The sequence below is a fragment of the Colletotrichum paranaense genome (genome assembly GCF_030867605.1).
Source record: "Colletotrichum paranaense strain IMI 384185 chromosome Unknown Scaffold_5.1, whole genome shotgun sequence".
Classification (NCBI taxonomy): Eukaryota; Fungi; Ascomycota; class Sordariomycetes; order Glomerellales; family Glomerellaceae; genus Colletotrichum; species Colletotrichum paranaense.
The window spans coordinates 2,774,004-2,787,638 of NW_026848963.1; the positions used below are offsets into that span (position 1 = coordinate 2,774,004).

The 13,635-nt window shown below is 54.5% G+C and overlaps 4 protein-coding genes across 4 annotated transcripts; 2 read left to right on the forward strand and 2 right to left on the reverse strand.

Moving 5' to 3' along the window:
• Nucleotides 1-29: 29 nt before the first annotated feature.
• Nucleotides 30-1,331, reverse strand: CPAR01_07332 (uncharacterized protein; the record flags this gene model as incomplete). Its single annotated transcript, XM_060491601.1, has 1 exon — nt 30-1,331. One exon carries the CDS (start codon nt 1,329-1,331, stop codon nt 30-32), a length of 1,302 nt encoding a protein of 433 aa, XP_060350475.1.
• A 5,129-nt stretch (nt 1,332-6,460) lies between these two features.
• On the forward strand, nt 6,461-9,113 carry CPAR01_07333 (transcription initiation factor TFIID subunit A; the record flags this gene model as incomplete). Its single annotated transcript, XM_060491602.1, has 3 exons — nt 6,461-8,485; nt 8,544-8,797; nt 8,846-9,113. 3 exons carry the CDS (start codon nt 6,461-6,463, stop codon nt 9,111-9,113), a joined length of 2,547 nt encoding a protein of 848 aa, XP_060350476.1.
• Nucleotides 9,114-10,416: 1,303 nt separating this feature from the next.
• On the forward strand, nt 10,417-12,282 carry CPAR01_07334 (uncharacterized protein; the record flags this gene model as incomplete). The annotated part of the gene is made up of 3 exons (XM_060491603.1): nt 10,417-10,675; nt 10,756-12,080; nt 12,139-12,282. The coding sequence occupies 3 exons, from the start codon at nt 10,417-10,419 to the stop codon at nt 12,280-12,282; spliced, it is 1,728 nt and encodes a 575-aa protein (XP_060350477.1).
• An 820-nt stretch (nt 12,283-13,102) lies between these two features.
• CPAR01_07335 (uncharacterized protein) lies at nt 13,103-13,624 on the reverse strand (the record flags this gene model as incomplete). Its single annotated transcript, XM_060491604.1, has 1 exon — nt 13,103-13,624. The coding sequence occupies one exon, from the start codon at nt 13,622-13,624 to the stop codon at nt 13,103-13,105; it is 522 nt and encodes a 173-aa protein (XP_060350478.1).
• Between the last annotated feature and the right edge of the window lie 11 nt (nt 13,625-13,635).

Below are 13,635 nucleotides of genomic sequence, written 5' to 3' on the forward strand. Positions count from 1 at the left end.
CTTGAAATCGACAGGCAATCATGGCCCGCTCATGGGCTAGGACTAGGGCTGGGACTCTCGTACTCCATAATCTCGATGGAGTAGTAGGGAAGCTCTCGCGCCAGCGTGCCGCTGTCACAAAAGAATAAAGTGCCTTCGACCTCACTCTCGGGCTCCTCGACTTCGTCGATACGAGGCGGAGGTGGGTCTTGGAATAGGATAAAGCTGTGCCTGTGGCTGTCCCCGTAGCGTCGCCGGAGTCTGCGTGCGCTGGAGCCAACATCGTCTGCGTCGAGGGGTGTCATATCTTCGTGGTCAGAGTCGCTACGTTCTGATATGGTGCGCTTGCCAATGCTAGATCCGTGGGCCCGCCGCTTGCGCATCTTCAGCTCCCGTTGCATACGCACAAACTCGCGGTGAGCCTCATCGGCATCTAGGTCGTTATCCGAGCCTTCGGAGCTGCTTCCATCGAATCCGAGATTTCTCATCTCCTGAGTGAAGCCAGGAGGGAGCCCTTTAGGTGGTGGAGCCCGTGAGCGAGAGCGAGCAGATGACGGGGAGGAGAAGCCGGAGGGGGCAATGGTGCCGCTGCGGTCTTGATCCATTGGGTCAAAGTCGGAAAGCTCTTCCAGTGTGAAATTCGCCTTGACAGTCGAGGTGGTGGTAGCGGTGACAATGTGGTGAATCTCTTGGATAGGAGGGGTGGCCAGAGACTCTGATTCCGAATCAGAGTCAGACTCCTCGTCTTCGTCTTCATCTTCTTCCTCCTCATCCGATTCTTCTCCAGAACTGCTGTCGACGGCCATACGGGAGGCCGGCATCGGCACAGACCTCGGAGCGAACATGGAAGCGGACACGGATGCTGGCACCGGGGTAGGCGTTGGAGCCGGGGCCGGAGGAGCAAAGCGCATACGCGTATCGTCGTCCGAGTCTTCCGATTCTGTGTCGTCTGAATCTTCATCTTCGTCTTCATCATCGCTGTCTTCATCTTCGTCGTCTTCTTCGTCATCGTTGGTCCTAGGTCTTACGTGAGGTACCTGGCGTTGTTCAGATTCGGGTTCGGACTCGGATTCATCCTCTTCATCAGACTCAGAGGAGTCTTCGGAAGAAGTGCGGGGTGACAAGTGAGCAAAGCGATTAGAGGGCGTAAAACTGAATTCGTGGCCATTGCCAGTAGGCTGAATGCTGGAGTCATCCAGTATGATTTGGTGATGCCATTGCGGCAAGTGTCGTGCAGCGAACTTACGATTCGCCATTGGCACGGTGGTGGTAGGGGTATGAGGGGGTGAGTTTGGTCCTCCAAGAGGGCCCAGCATCATGCTGGGCGTCGCCGGCCGCGACTTGCGAGGCATGCTCAATGGCGTCTGCGATACGGCAATTGAGGTGCTGCCTCTCTGATGCGCCTCAAGGGCCGATTTTTTGTATCTGTAGCTCGAATCTCCTTTGTGTGTTGGTGATTTATCGATCGTGTCTTTGTTGCGGAACTCGGGTTTTTTTTCTCTCTTCTGTATCCCTCGAACTTGCGGGGAAGATGAAGTTGAGCGGGCAAATGAGATCAGATCAGCTCCAACGAGCGACAGCCAGTAGATCGGCTTGGTTATGTGATTGGTTCCGATGAAGGTGGTATATCAAGTGAAGTAGCAAAAGTCAAGGCGTCAACACCCAGAGTAAGAACCTCCGACAAGGAGAAGAGGATATTCGGCTGAAGCTGTAGGTTGTCATGATAGATCTGGCGGGAAATGCTTGAGATTGAGCGAAAGCGCGCGGGAGGAAGCGGACCAGTTCGAATGCACTCAAGGAGCAACACAAGCCAGGGTCTCTTCTAGGAATGGAAGCACAGTTCAGGCCACTGGTAAGTGACGGAAAGTCCCCAATGTTCGTTCTCTTTCGAAAGAGAAATCGGGGTTTCCAACCAGCTGGGTGTCACTGACCCGACACTGACAAGAGAGACAGCGGGGAGGAATGTTTCGGGGGAGACACCGTGGGATGTGCGGGATCCCGGGTGTGGGGTCGACGAAAATCGGGCGGGCGGTGACGATAGGACCACGGGCTTTGTCCAGGGTGACCAGGGACTGCCTTGTTGAGGGGCTGCGGGTAGCAGTACGAAATGGCTGATTGAGAAGAAGAAGAAAGTCCACAGGGTGGTGCAATGCGCACGCGAGCAGGAATAGTACCAGTGAGGTGACTTCGGCTGCTGGCCTAGGGGAATGTATTGGACGGAAGAGAGTTGGGGAAAGTCGAAGACAAGCGTGGGGGACCTGGGTCAAGAAGAAAGGCTCAGGAATTTGTCGGGCAAGAGGTGCGTGGGATGAATACCGTGGAAGAACACCAGAGGAACGACAACAACAGATTGCCGGAGCAAGCAATTCCGAGTCTGAATCCGAATCTGAGTCTGGCTGGGTTTGTTGTGATGCGTTGTCGTCTCAAGTGGAATGGCAAGCCAAAAGAACGGACTGCCGATTTTATGATTCCTCGCTGGATTCTGGATTTGTGGATGTCCGAGCTGTCGGTGGTAATGGTGGTGGTGAGCAAGTCTCACGGTGTTGCTTGAATTAACCGTCCAAAATGTGTACTAAATGACTCCCGTGATAGGCCGAGAGCGGGTCGTTGGCACGGCCAGACAGTCCCGGTCTTATAGGTGTGGCTGCTATAATGCTTGAATTCCCACCGATCGACCCTTTGCGCTGACTAGCAGAGGGGATGGGAATCGAACGTGATATGACGGCCAGACGGTTGATGGTCGAGCGAAAGGTAGACCCAAGTCAACCACAAGAAGAGAAGAGGGGAGAGGGGAAACGAGAAAAAAGATTTTCTAATAGTCTGTGGGATGGGGAGAGAATTAAGAATTAAAAGAAGTCATTGCACATGTGCGCTGCAGCTCTGCGGCATGCCCATGCCCATGCCATTCCATGCAGCAAAGAAACTCCATCCCTTGGTCACCTAAGGTAAGGTAGAGAAGGAGGGAGAGCCTCTTCTCGCCCACTTGCTGCAAGTTGCAACTGGTGCTGCTAGAGCCGTGTGGGTGCCCGCCAGCTGCTTTACTGCGGTGTAATCTCATTGCTGGCGCGAGTGCTCCTGTGAAGGACTCCATAGTGCCACTGCTGGATACTGTAACCCTCGTGGAGTTCTTCCTATCAGAAGTAAAAGTCTGGTCTAGTCGGCGGTTGGGGTTGGTTGCGGTTCCTCTTTTGCGCATTCTCGCGGGGCGCAAAGTTGGACTTTGGGCAGCAATGCTCCAGGACTCCCCCGGTCTAACCGTGTGTCCCGCAGCGGCGTCGAGAGAATTTCATGTGTGTGTGTGTGTGTGCTCGCGCGTTTGCGGATACCGCAGCAGCGTACGGGCTGACTGGACCGGGGCCGCCATGGCTTGACTGGTTGCTCGGCTGGAATGGGCTGGAATGGGGGTTCTGAACGGTATCAAGCGAAGGAGGACGTCCAATGCGCGAGAGTTGAGAGGGCGTGATGCGAAGGAGGGGTAATGGAGGGGTGTGGCTGTGGATAGGCGCCAGATCGCCGACTATTGGCGATTCTTGGTCGGCCTCTTTTTTTCTTAGCTGGAGCCCTATTTGGCCTGTCAAGCCTTTCTCCCACAGCCTGTTGGATAATAACACTTCATTCACCCTTTGGTGGGGTTCTGGTCTCGGTTTAGGTCTGAGTCTAGACTGATTATTGTCCTCGCCCTTGACTGTGCCTAGTCCTTGCGAAGCTTGATACTCAGTTCAACGTCTGTTGTGTGGTGTAATATGGAAGTCTGACACCGTGAGAGGGCATGTTATGTCAACGTCCACAAAGCATGACGCTGTCCCTTCTTGGGACGATGCTGCGCGTGTCTGTCAGAGACTGGCTGATGAATACGATCAGTAAAGATACGTGCCTCTCGCTGAAGACGATAGCAAGGTATCGAGCATCAGTACCTAGGCTCTGGCCATAGGCACCCGTCCAGTAGCAGAAGGAGACCTGATAGGCGTGGAAAAATTCATAAGACTGCTGTGAACGATTAGAAGATTGCAAGAATTAGAAGAGGGATGGCTGTGTGACAGCACTTGTGCCCAATCATCGAGGGCCGAGATTGCCTAGACGAAAGGCGTTTTCAACGACTTGCATTCTTTTCTGCAGCATGGCTCCACGAGAAGTTCCCTCTTCCTCGAGCCACCGCATAGCTGCAGCAAAGAGCCTAAGAGCCTCAAGGACTACGTGTGAGACAGAAAAAAACGAAAGGAAAAAAAAAAGGCGGAAGTGATTGACTGAGAGACTGAGAGACTGAGAGGAATGACTTCTTGTGTACTGTATTCGTAGGTAGTCTGAGCCTCTCTGAGGTGTAATGGAGGGGTGGATGTGACGAGGGGCAGGATGCATCATGCTCGTGGCCAGGTCAGATTTGTGGAGAGGAAGAAAAAGAAGGCGGTCAGAATGCACACGCCCGCTACCCCCAGACTCTGAGCCATAGACGGAAGGTCCAGAAACGAAAACTGGCAGGAGCAAGAGTAACGTAAGGTAGGAGAAAGAGCAGGAGCGACCACCACAGTCATCAGTGCCTTCCTGCTTCTCTCCGTCTCTTTCCAATTCCATGGTAACACAACAATGCACATGTCGCAGGGTGGGAAGGTGGGAAGGCGGGAAGGTGGGAAGATGCCGCCGTGACTGGAAGTCGCGACTTGCAAATTACAATTCCATTTCCTGCGGTGAATTTCTAGAAGGCAAGCCAACAAGGTCAAGTGCATGAAACGGCAGCTTTGCGTCGGGCATCGACGTTGTGTCACTCATACTCCGTCCAAAACGGCACTTGCACCCAGCTCTGGGGGTTTTGTTAGTCAAGTCCAGCCTGCCGCCCTGCCCACATCATTGGGAATATCATCGCCAATACAGCCAGCCACCTGGCACTGCCATCATCCATCACTATCGTCATCTCAGAACGCCTGCGCGAATCACCAAATTCTTGCAGTCGGATTTTCTCCGTCCACAGTAGACCTACGTAGTAGACCACAGCACCCCTGAAGAGACTGGGATGCGTAGGTGGGCACTGGGCAGTTCCTAGACTGGTATGGTTCCCTGCAGCCCAACGCTGACGGACCCTCTTCTTAGCCTTTCTTCCATTCCTTGCTCGATGAGAAGAACCCTCATCCCCAGCGGCAAGGCCCGATTACACATGATTTGTTTGCTTCGCTGACAACAGCCGGTTCTTTCTTACCCCAGTAGTCTTGTTGCTACTCGGCTCTGCTGAGAAACGTGGGATCAAGTAGACTGTATATTCTATCATTCCATTGGTGAGATGTGATATACCCTAAAGACTCTCAGTGTCCAGACTGATTTCCACGATCCTCGAGGGGTTTCTTCCAGAAGCACGAAAAAGGCATCGTCGTTCTTCCTTCCGCGTTAGGGCATGACCCCCCTTCTTCCCACCTCTTCGTCTATGCACTGCATCGTCAACTTGCGCAAGTGTGCATTTGGGAGTTCGCGCCAGAGTGGGCAACCCAACGACCCAAAGGCCCCCGTTCATCTGCAGGTCCGACGGGCCTTTCCCGCAGGAAGACCGACCTGAGAGCAACTCCACGTGTGGCCGTCGATGGTGGGCTGGTGGTGTCCGTGTGAGGGCCCCATGTCTTGTTCGAGAAGCCTGCTTTTTGTGGAAGAACAAGGAACCTTTGCCTTGCTAATTGAGGCTCTGCGATTCTGCAATCAAATTGGTGTCTTTTGGGTCCCAGCGGAGCAGAGGGATACCTGCAATTTGCGTTCATCGGACAAGAATGAGACCTGGTGGTGATGCTTACATTTTGAGATTCGTAAAGGGCACTCTCCCGCCAACAAACAAGTTGCCCCCATCGACCTGCTTAATGTACGTAGACTTTTGCTATATATGAGTGACTTTATGAGGCAGGCCGGGAGCTCTTCAAGAGATCTTCAAAGCGAGATATTACTTCTGTTGATAGGCACTTGCATAGCAAGGTACTTGCCTTAGCCGCGCACCTACAAGTGACTCTTTTTGTGTTCTAATCATCTGCTTCAAGGAATTCAGCCATCACACGGACAGTAAGATTCGTCGGAAAAAAAAAAAAGATTTCCCTCGAGACCTTGATAATGTTTGCAATATCCAGTCATTTTATACCTTGCAACCCTGTGGGAAGCTCCCAAGGCCGACCAGGTTTGTCACGAGGTAAGGCAGCTGGTGTTGGTGGAAGGAGGCGCCTGCCACCTGTTTGAGCCTTGAGCTCCAAAGCCAGAGCGCGTCGATGCAACATCCAATCATTGCTCTCCTCTGAGCCCCACACGGAACTTTCCAGCTACGCGTGCTTCGACGCAACTACACTTCTTAACCATCCGTCAGAAACATTAACGCTGGTCTACACATCTTCCGTCACCAACAGGGTGTAGAACATTAGTTGTATCATTCAAACTTTTTCTCCGATCGAATACTAAGCTCTCGAATACTGTCAAAGTTGTCTCCATCTTACCGCTGAATCCGATAACCGTAAGAACCGCGACGATGAACAATCAAGGCCAGCCTGGCCAGGCCGCCGCCGGTCAAACTGTGCCTAGTGCGCGACAGCCACCCATGTATCGACCCGAGATGATGCGAAACCTTCCCATTCTGAACGACGAAGAGAAGCAGAAGTATGAGAGGGGTTTGCGCCAGTTGTGGAATCATTATGAAACGCATCCTGAGGAGTCCGCTCAACATCAAGACGCCAAGAAGAAAATCCAGGACTTTACCAAGATGCTGCTTAACAAGCTCCAGCAACGCCGCATGCAGGTTCAGCAACAGCAACAGGCTCAGCAGCAAGCCGCTCAACAGCAGCAACAGGGTGGTCAACAGGCTCAACAGCAACAGAGTCAGCCAGCGCAGTCAGCTGCCCCCGCGCAACAAGCCCAGCCGGCTCAGCAACAAGCACCGGCGACCGCCGCCAGCCAAGCGAACGTCGGAGGCGTCACTATAAAGACCGAACCGAAGACCGAGAACACGGCGACGACGACGGCAGAGCCTGCGCATGCTCCCACGCCCGCGCCCGCTCCAGCGGCGGCAGCACCGACTCCCACTGCGCCGCAGCAGGCGCCGCAGGCGACACAGTTTCCAGATCACATCCTAGCCCATATTCGACAGATGACCTTCAACCCGCCTCAGGGCATCCTAGATAAAGGCCAGGAGGCGGCTGCTCGGTGGTCCAATGACTTCAAAGCGAAATATTTGAGGGCCTTGATGCAGATGGATCAGCAGGGAATCCAGATAAGGCGGATCGATGCACACGTCAAGAATCAACAGGAGAAGGGCGCATTGGGTGCAGATGAAGCAAAGCAATTGCAAATTAGAAGGGATCATGCGCAAAAGATGCACACTGAGGCCCAGACCTTCGTCCAAAATTTCAGGAAGTCCCAGGAGGGCATCAATAAGGCGAGAGCGGCGGTGGCAGCTGCTGCCGCGGCGGGACAGACTGCGGCAAGTGCGAGCGCGGCTGCACAACAACGACCGCCTTCTCAGCAACAGCAAAACAGCCCAGCCGTCGCAGCGTCGCAACCGCCCTCGACACAGCCTGGTGGTGCTCAAGCAAGCCCGGCACCGACCGCCCAAGGCACTCCGGCCACGCAAAACGCGCAGAACCCTACCACGGCAGTGAATGCCGCGATCGAGGCAGCGAAGAACCAGCAAATGACCGGCACAGCCGCCGCAGGTCAAGGCACCCCCACTCAGCAGCAACAGCAGCTGCCTCAACAACAAGTGCAACAGCAACAGCTACAGCAACAACAGCAGTTGCAGCAACAACAGCAGCAGCTCCGACAGCAACAACTCCAGCAACAGCAGGCTCAGGCTGCCGCTCAAGCTGCGGCTTCCTCTGCCGCGACACCAACCACATCCCAAGCCCCTCAAGCTCAACAACCCATGGCTTCTGCGCCGCAGCAAACTATGAATCAGGGTCAACATCACCCCCCGCCAGTCAATACTGCCATCGCGTCGGTTTCCGCAGGCGGTGGACTCCCTGCGGCAGGCACACCCACCCAGCGCGTGGCGACTCCCCAGTCTGCTGCTCCTGCCGGTCCTGGTCAAGCTCTCAGCCACTCAGCCGCCGTCTCCCGCGCGAACCAGCGCAACGTCCAGACATCGGCTCCCATTCAGCAGGCCACCGGTACTCCTGGCTCGGCCGGCGCACACGCTCAGGGTGTCATGGGATCTGGAGCAGTTCCGCAACAACAACACGCGCATCCGACACAGCCAACTCAGACGTTGCAGTCTAAACTTCCGATCCCTAAGCAACTTCCAGAAAAGGCTACTTCCGTGCCTCAACCCGTTGCGATGGCGGGCGGTGCTGGCGCTGGCAGGCCTACTTACACGGGAGGTGGCGGCATTGCTGGAGGTGTCATGGGCCAGCCCGCGATTTCTAAGATCCCTGCATACGTCCATGAGGCTGAGGGCGATCACGTACTCAGCAAGAAGAAATTGGACGAGCTCGTGCGACAAGTTTGCGGCGGGAATGCCGAGGGCCAGGAGATCAACATGTTGACTCCCGAGGTCGAAGAGGTACGTGACTTATCACTGACGACCCGATGATGACAAACTTTTGCTAACTCCATTGCAGAGTGTCTTGGCCATGGCAGACAGCTTTGTCGATAACGTCCTGGAGACGGCTTGCCGCAACGCCAAAGAGCGAGGCTCAAAGGTCCTTGAGATTCGCGACATCCAGCTTGTCCTTGAACGCACTTACAATATCCGCGTCCCTGGCTACTCCTCTGACGAGCTTCGCACCGTGCGCAAGATCCAGCCCTCGACTGCCTGGATCACTAAGATGAGCGCCATCCAAGCAGCCAAGGTGACCTCGGGTAAGGGCGAGTAGTACGAACCCACCGAGAAACCGCGGCATGCTGCTGCTAGAAACCGAAGCACTGCTAGGAGAAGCACGACAAAGAGCGTCCGGTTCAATCAAGATGACATCGGAGCACGTGCGACATCGCCGGTCAAGGCCGCCTCGTCCAAGGCGAGGTCTCGTAAATCTACATCACTGGCCAAGAAGGCTTCAACCTCGAGATCTGCTCCGACTCAGACTACTGGTCCTCCCCTCAGGCACTTCTCGGTTGATAGCAATACCCAGCAGGCGGACTTGTCCATGGCGACACGTATGGAGGTCAACTTTCTCCCAGCAAAGAAGTAGGCTCCTCTTCAGGAGTAAGGATGATTTGACAATGGCAAATGGATTGGTTTTCATGGGCATAACGGTATGGTTTGGGAGACATGGGAAAAGGCGTTTGGGACGGACAGCAATTGCTAGTTGACTAGCAATATCTGGTGCTGCGGTGGTCATCCATCATGGCTTTCATAGTTATGGTATACCCAAATTGTTACTCGAGTCCATTCACAGTGTTCATCTAGGTCCGTCTCAGTGTTGTGGTGTCATTAATTATGCCACAAGGAGGTAGGCCAGCAAGGTCCTCACGATGAAGGTAGCGCAGCTGGAGCCAGGTGGTGCAAAGGCGCCTCCGTTCCGATAAGACAACAGCAAGAGTAGGCACCTAGAAGCAACAGTCTGCATTCAGCTGAGCAAACGACTCAAATATGAAGGTGGCGTTGACATTCTGACGAACCTAGCGCGTGATATAGATTCAGAGGCAGAATGGTGTTTGACGGCAACAAATCAGGAGGTTGCGTGCAATGCCAATTCAGGTGATATGCCATATTGATCAGGTACTACCTATGCCTACAGCTTCGATGGCGGGATTGGGAGCTTCGGCGACGGACCCTGAATAATTACATAATTCAGGTAGCTGGGGCGTGCATAAGTGTGGCACAATTAAAAAAAGGCACCACGACGACGCAGCTGAGGCAGGCAGCATCGACAACGTCACTCCCGCTTTGGACCTGGTGGCCTTTGCCTCGTTCGGTGTTGGGGGGGTTGCTCCACGCTTTCAGCAGGCCCGGCAATCTCACTCGCTAAGTGATATCAGGTAGAGTGTACAAACTACGGTAGCTGAGCCCCCGCAAAGATGGGTGTTTCTGCCTCGCGTTGGGTCCACAATCTTGTACCCGCTACCGAGCACCGGCTAGTGTGGTGGGTGAGGTGCTTGCCCGGTCTGTGTCGTTCCCCCCCGGCCTGGAAGCAGCAACCTAAGCCTCAGGTATTCAATCTTTGAGCTTCCATCCATCGGACCTTCCTGCATCACGAGCCAAACAGCCAAACAGCAACCACGCAATCCCATCAACGACAGCCGACTCTCACAGAGCTCCGAGATCGACTCCCGCTCGTCCTGACGCTTTTTCAACCTGTGTCACCTGACTTTCTCTCCCTCAACACCTTGCTTTCAGACGAAGCATCCGACGGGACGCCATATCTAAGCAAAACAACCCGCCCACACTCTCCTCCCCGGGCGCGACTCCACGATCATATCCGACTGCTGCCATCCCAAGCAGCACTCAACACACTGCCCACAGCATATCCACGCACACCCGGTTGAGCAAAGATGCCGGGCAAAACACCTTCACGCAGCGGGAAGGATCCCCTCGAGAACGGGGTTCGTAAGAACAACAAGGATGCCGACTCAAAGAGCAAGGGCAAGAAGGGAGCAAAGGACGGCGACGAAGAGATGACTGTTGTTGTCCCTCCGTCCAAGAAGGCGGCTGCTCCCCCGGCGGATGCTGACGGAGACGTTGCGATGGGTGACGAGGCTGGAGCAGATGAAGCAGAGGTCAAGGTTGACCCCGTGGTGCAGGCTGTAGCAGGTACGTCATGCTTTATCAGTTCTGAAGCTCTTGATCTGTCCGCAAACAAACCAGAAAGCTGACAGATGTCAATTCTACAGATATCAAGAGCAATTTCGCTCTGCTGGACCGCGCAGTCGCGCTCTTCGATGCCAGATTCTCCCTCCGAGCCCTGCGGTCGATTTCCACCATCCGCAAGCGCCTGACACCCGATATCATCGCCCAGGCCATTGCCGAGAGCTTCCCCGCAACCGTTGCCTCCGGAAATGTTGCCAAGCAGCTTCTGATTGCCATCGGTCGCGAGAACGTACCCCTCGGCCGCTCCAGCGGACCGGAGATGGAGGTAGACAGCGAGCCTGCGAAGACGAAGAACGGCCTGAAGAAGGAGGTGAAGGAGATCATCCCCGAGATTGACATCTTCCTCGGCATCCTGATCCAGGTCCACCTCTACGACACCAAGCAGTTCCAACACGGAGCCGAGTTCTCTAAGCAGCTCACTGACCGTATCCACACGCTTAACCGCCGTACACTAGACTCCCTTTCCGCCAAGGTCTACTTCTACTACTCAATGTTCTGCGAAAGCCTCGCTCCTCAGCCTCCTTCTCCTCAGTCTCCGGTCGTCGCTATTCGACCCACTCTTCTGGCTGCTCTGCGGACCGCCGTTCTCCGCAAGGATATCGACACGCAAGCCTCGGTCATTGTGCTTTTGCTTCGCAGCTATTTGTTGACGTCTCACATTGCGCAGGCCGACCTGCTCGTATCCCATACCCAGTTCCCCGAGAACGCGGCCAACAACCAGGTCGCACGCTTCCTGTACTACCTTGGACGCATCCGCGCTATTCAGCTGAGATACACTGAGGCACACGAGCACCTCACAGCTGCGACAAGAAAGGCTCCCTCAAGCGCCTGCGCGGTCGGCTTCTCACAGACGGCGACCAAGCTTCTGTTGGTGGTTGAATTGTTGATGGGTGATATTCCCGAGAGATCTACTTTCCGCCAGCCCACTTTGGAGCTCTCTCTGCACCCTTATTTCCTCCTTGTTCAGGCCGTCCGGGTTGGCAAGGTCCAGAACTTCGAGACTATCATTGCGGATCACGCCGACACCTTCCGCCGCGACGGCACATACAGCTTGATCCTCCGCCTGCGCCAGAACGTCATCAAGACCGGCATCCGTATGATGTCTTTGTCGTATTCTCGCATTTCCCTGCGCGATATCTGCATCCGCCTCGACCTTGGTAGCGAAGAGTCGGCCGAGTACATTGTCGCCAAGGCCATCCGCGATGGTGTTATCGAAGCTACCCTAGACCGCGAGCATGGATACATGAAGAGCAAGGAAGTCGGCGACGTCTACGCTACGCGGGAGCCTGGTGAAGCCTTCCACGACAGAATTCGCGCATGCTTGGCTCTCCACGATGAGAGCGTCAAGGTGAGTTTTCCAGCACATTTCCATCTGAAAATACACTCTAACAATACCGTGTTTTAAGGCCATGCGATTCCCCATGAACCAGCACCGCTTGGAGTTGAAGAATGCCCAGGAGGCGCGCGAACGTGAGCGTGAGATGGCCAAGGAGATACAGGAGGGAGATCTGGACGAGGACGATCTTGGCGGCGACTTTGATGGCATGTAACAACGCTATGTCTACTTGTTGTGTTATCCAAACCTTCCTACCCGGTGTGCCGACGTGCCGACCCGCAACTACAAATCCAACCAGTGGTTTAGAGACATTGCGGGCAATTTGATTTTACTGATTCATTAATGGACGGGGGGACGGCGCTAGGGGGCGGAAGAAGGGGGGGCCTATTAGCAATGATTCCGGATGCGATAGACAAGTTTCTCTTACGCTGGTCATGTTCTCGAAGGGTGCCTGCTGGTGCGGTAGAAAAGGGGCCCCAGCTCGGCTATGGTAATTAGCCACCCGGCGTGTATGTGTGAGCTGAGTTGCAGTGCATGCCATGCGGCTCTGTGTATTAAGTAACGCAAGACATGAATGAGGTTGCCAATTATTCGATGTCGCTATTGAGGATGTTATGCTCGTGAGTTGTTTGTCATGTTTGCGCGCCTGAGGCACTCTGTCGAAGCCATCACGACGAGGAAGACTTTAGCGTGTGCTGCTGGTTGTGTTTTCCTCATCGAGTGTCGTGTTAGGGGGGGGAGAGAGAGAGAGAGAGATGGAGATGGTTTTCGAGGCTACTCGCTGAGGCATACCTGTTCCTCAAGTATCTAGTCTCAGTCTCTTGGGTCCTCGTGGGTTTGGTGCCATTGGGTAGCCCATGTCACTTTACACCCCGTAAGTTGACATCGTGAAGCCTTTTTATTCCTTACATAGTAAATGTCTAGTACATTAAATGTTGAGCAACTGATATGTCCCAAGAGAATCTAAAATAAATAGGTATACAAGAATTTACAAAAGAACACTTAGGCAAAAAGGCTGTCCTTCTCGAGAACCACTAGTACGCCGAGCTATTCGGATCCGTCTTCCACCTCAGGCAGTTGTTACTCCCATACCCGCCCTGCTTACCGTTCTCCCCGCCACAGTTACAGCTATCGACAGGCGTCTTGAAGTATCGCGTACACTCGTCCATGCTGAACGTCCACGAGCAGCCGCAGAGCACCTCGAAGCTGAAGCTAATCTCCTCCTGTACAGAAAAGGGCTTGATGTACTCCTTCTTGGAGCCGCTCAGGAGCTGCTGCTGCCCGGCGGCGGCCCTGCCATCTAGGTCGCGGGCCTGGACGCCAACGTCGGAGCCAATGTTCTTGCAGAAGGAATTGATGCCGTTCTGTAGCCGGATGTTGCTCATCTTGCGCCCCTCGCCGTAGCATTTCACGTTGTTGTGCTTGGCGTCGGCCTGCTTGAGCGGCTTTGCTTTCGGCTGGGAAGGCTGAGTCGTCTGCGCCCTGGTGGTGGTGGTGGTGGTGGTGGTCTTCGATTCAAGCGGCTGTTCGCACATGCGCCCAAGCTCACTCAACATTGAGCCCCAGG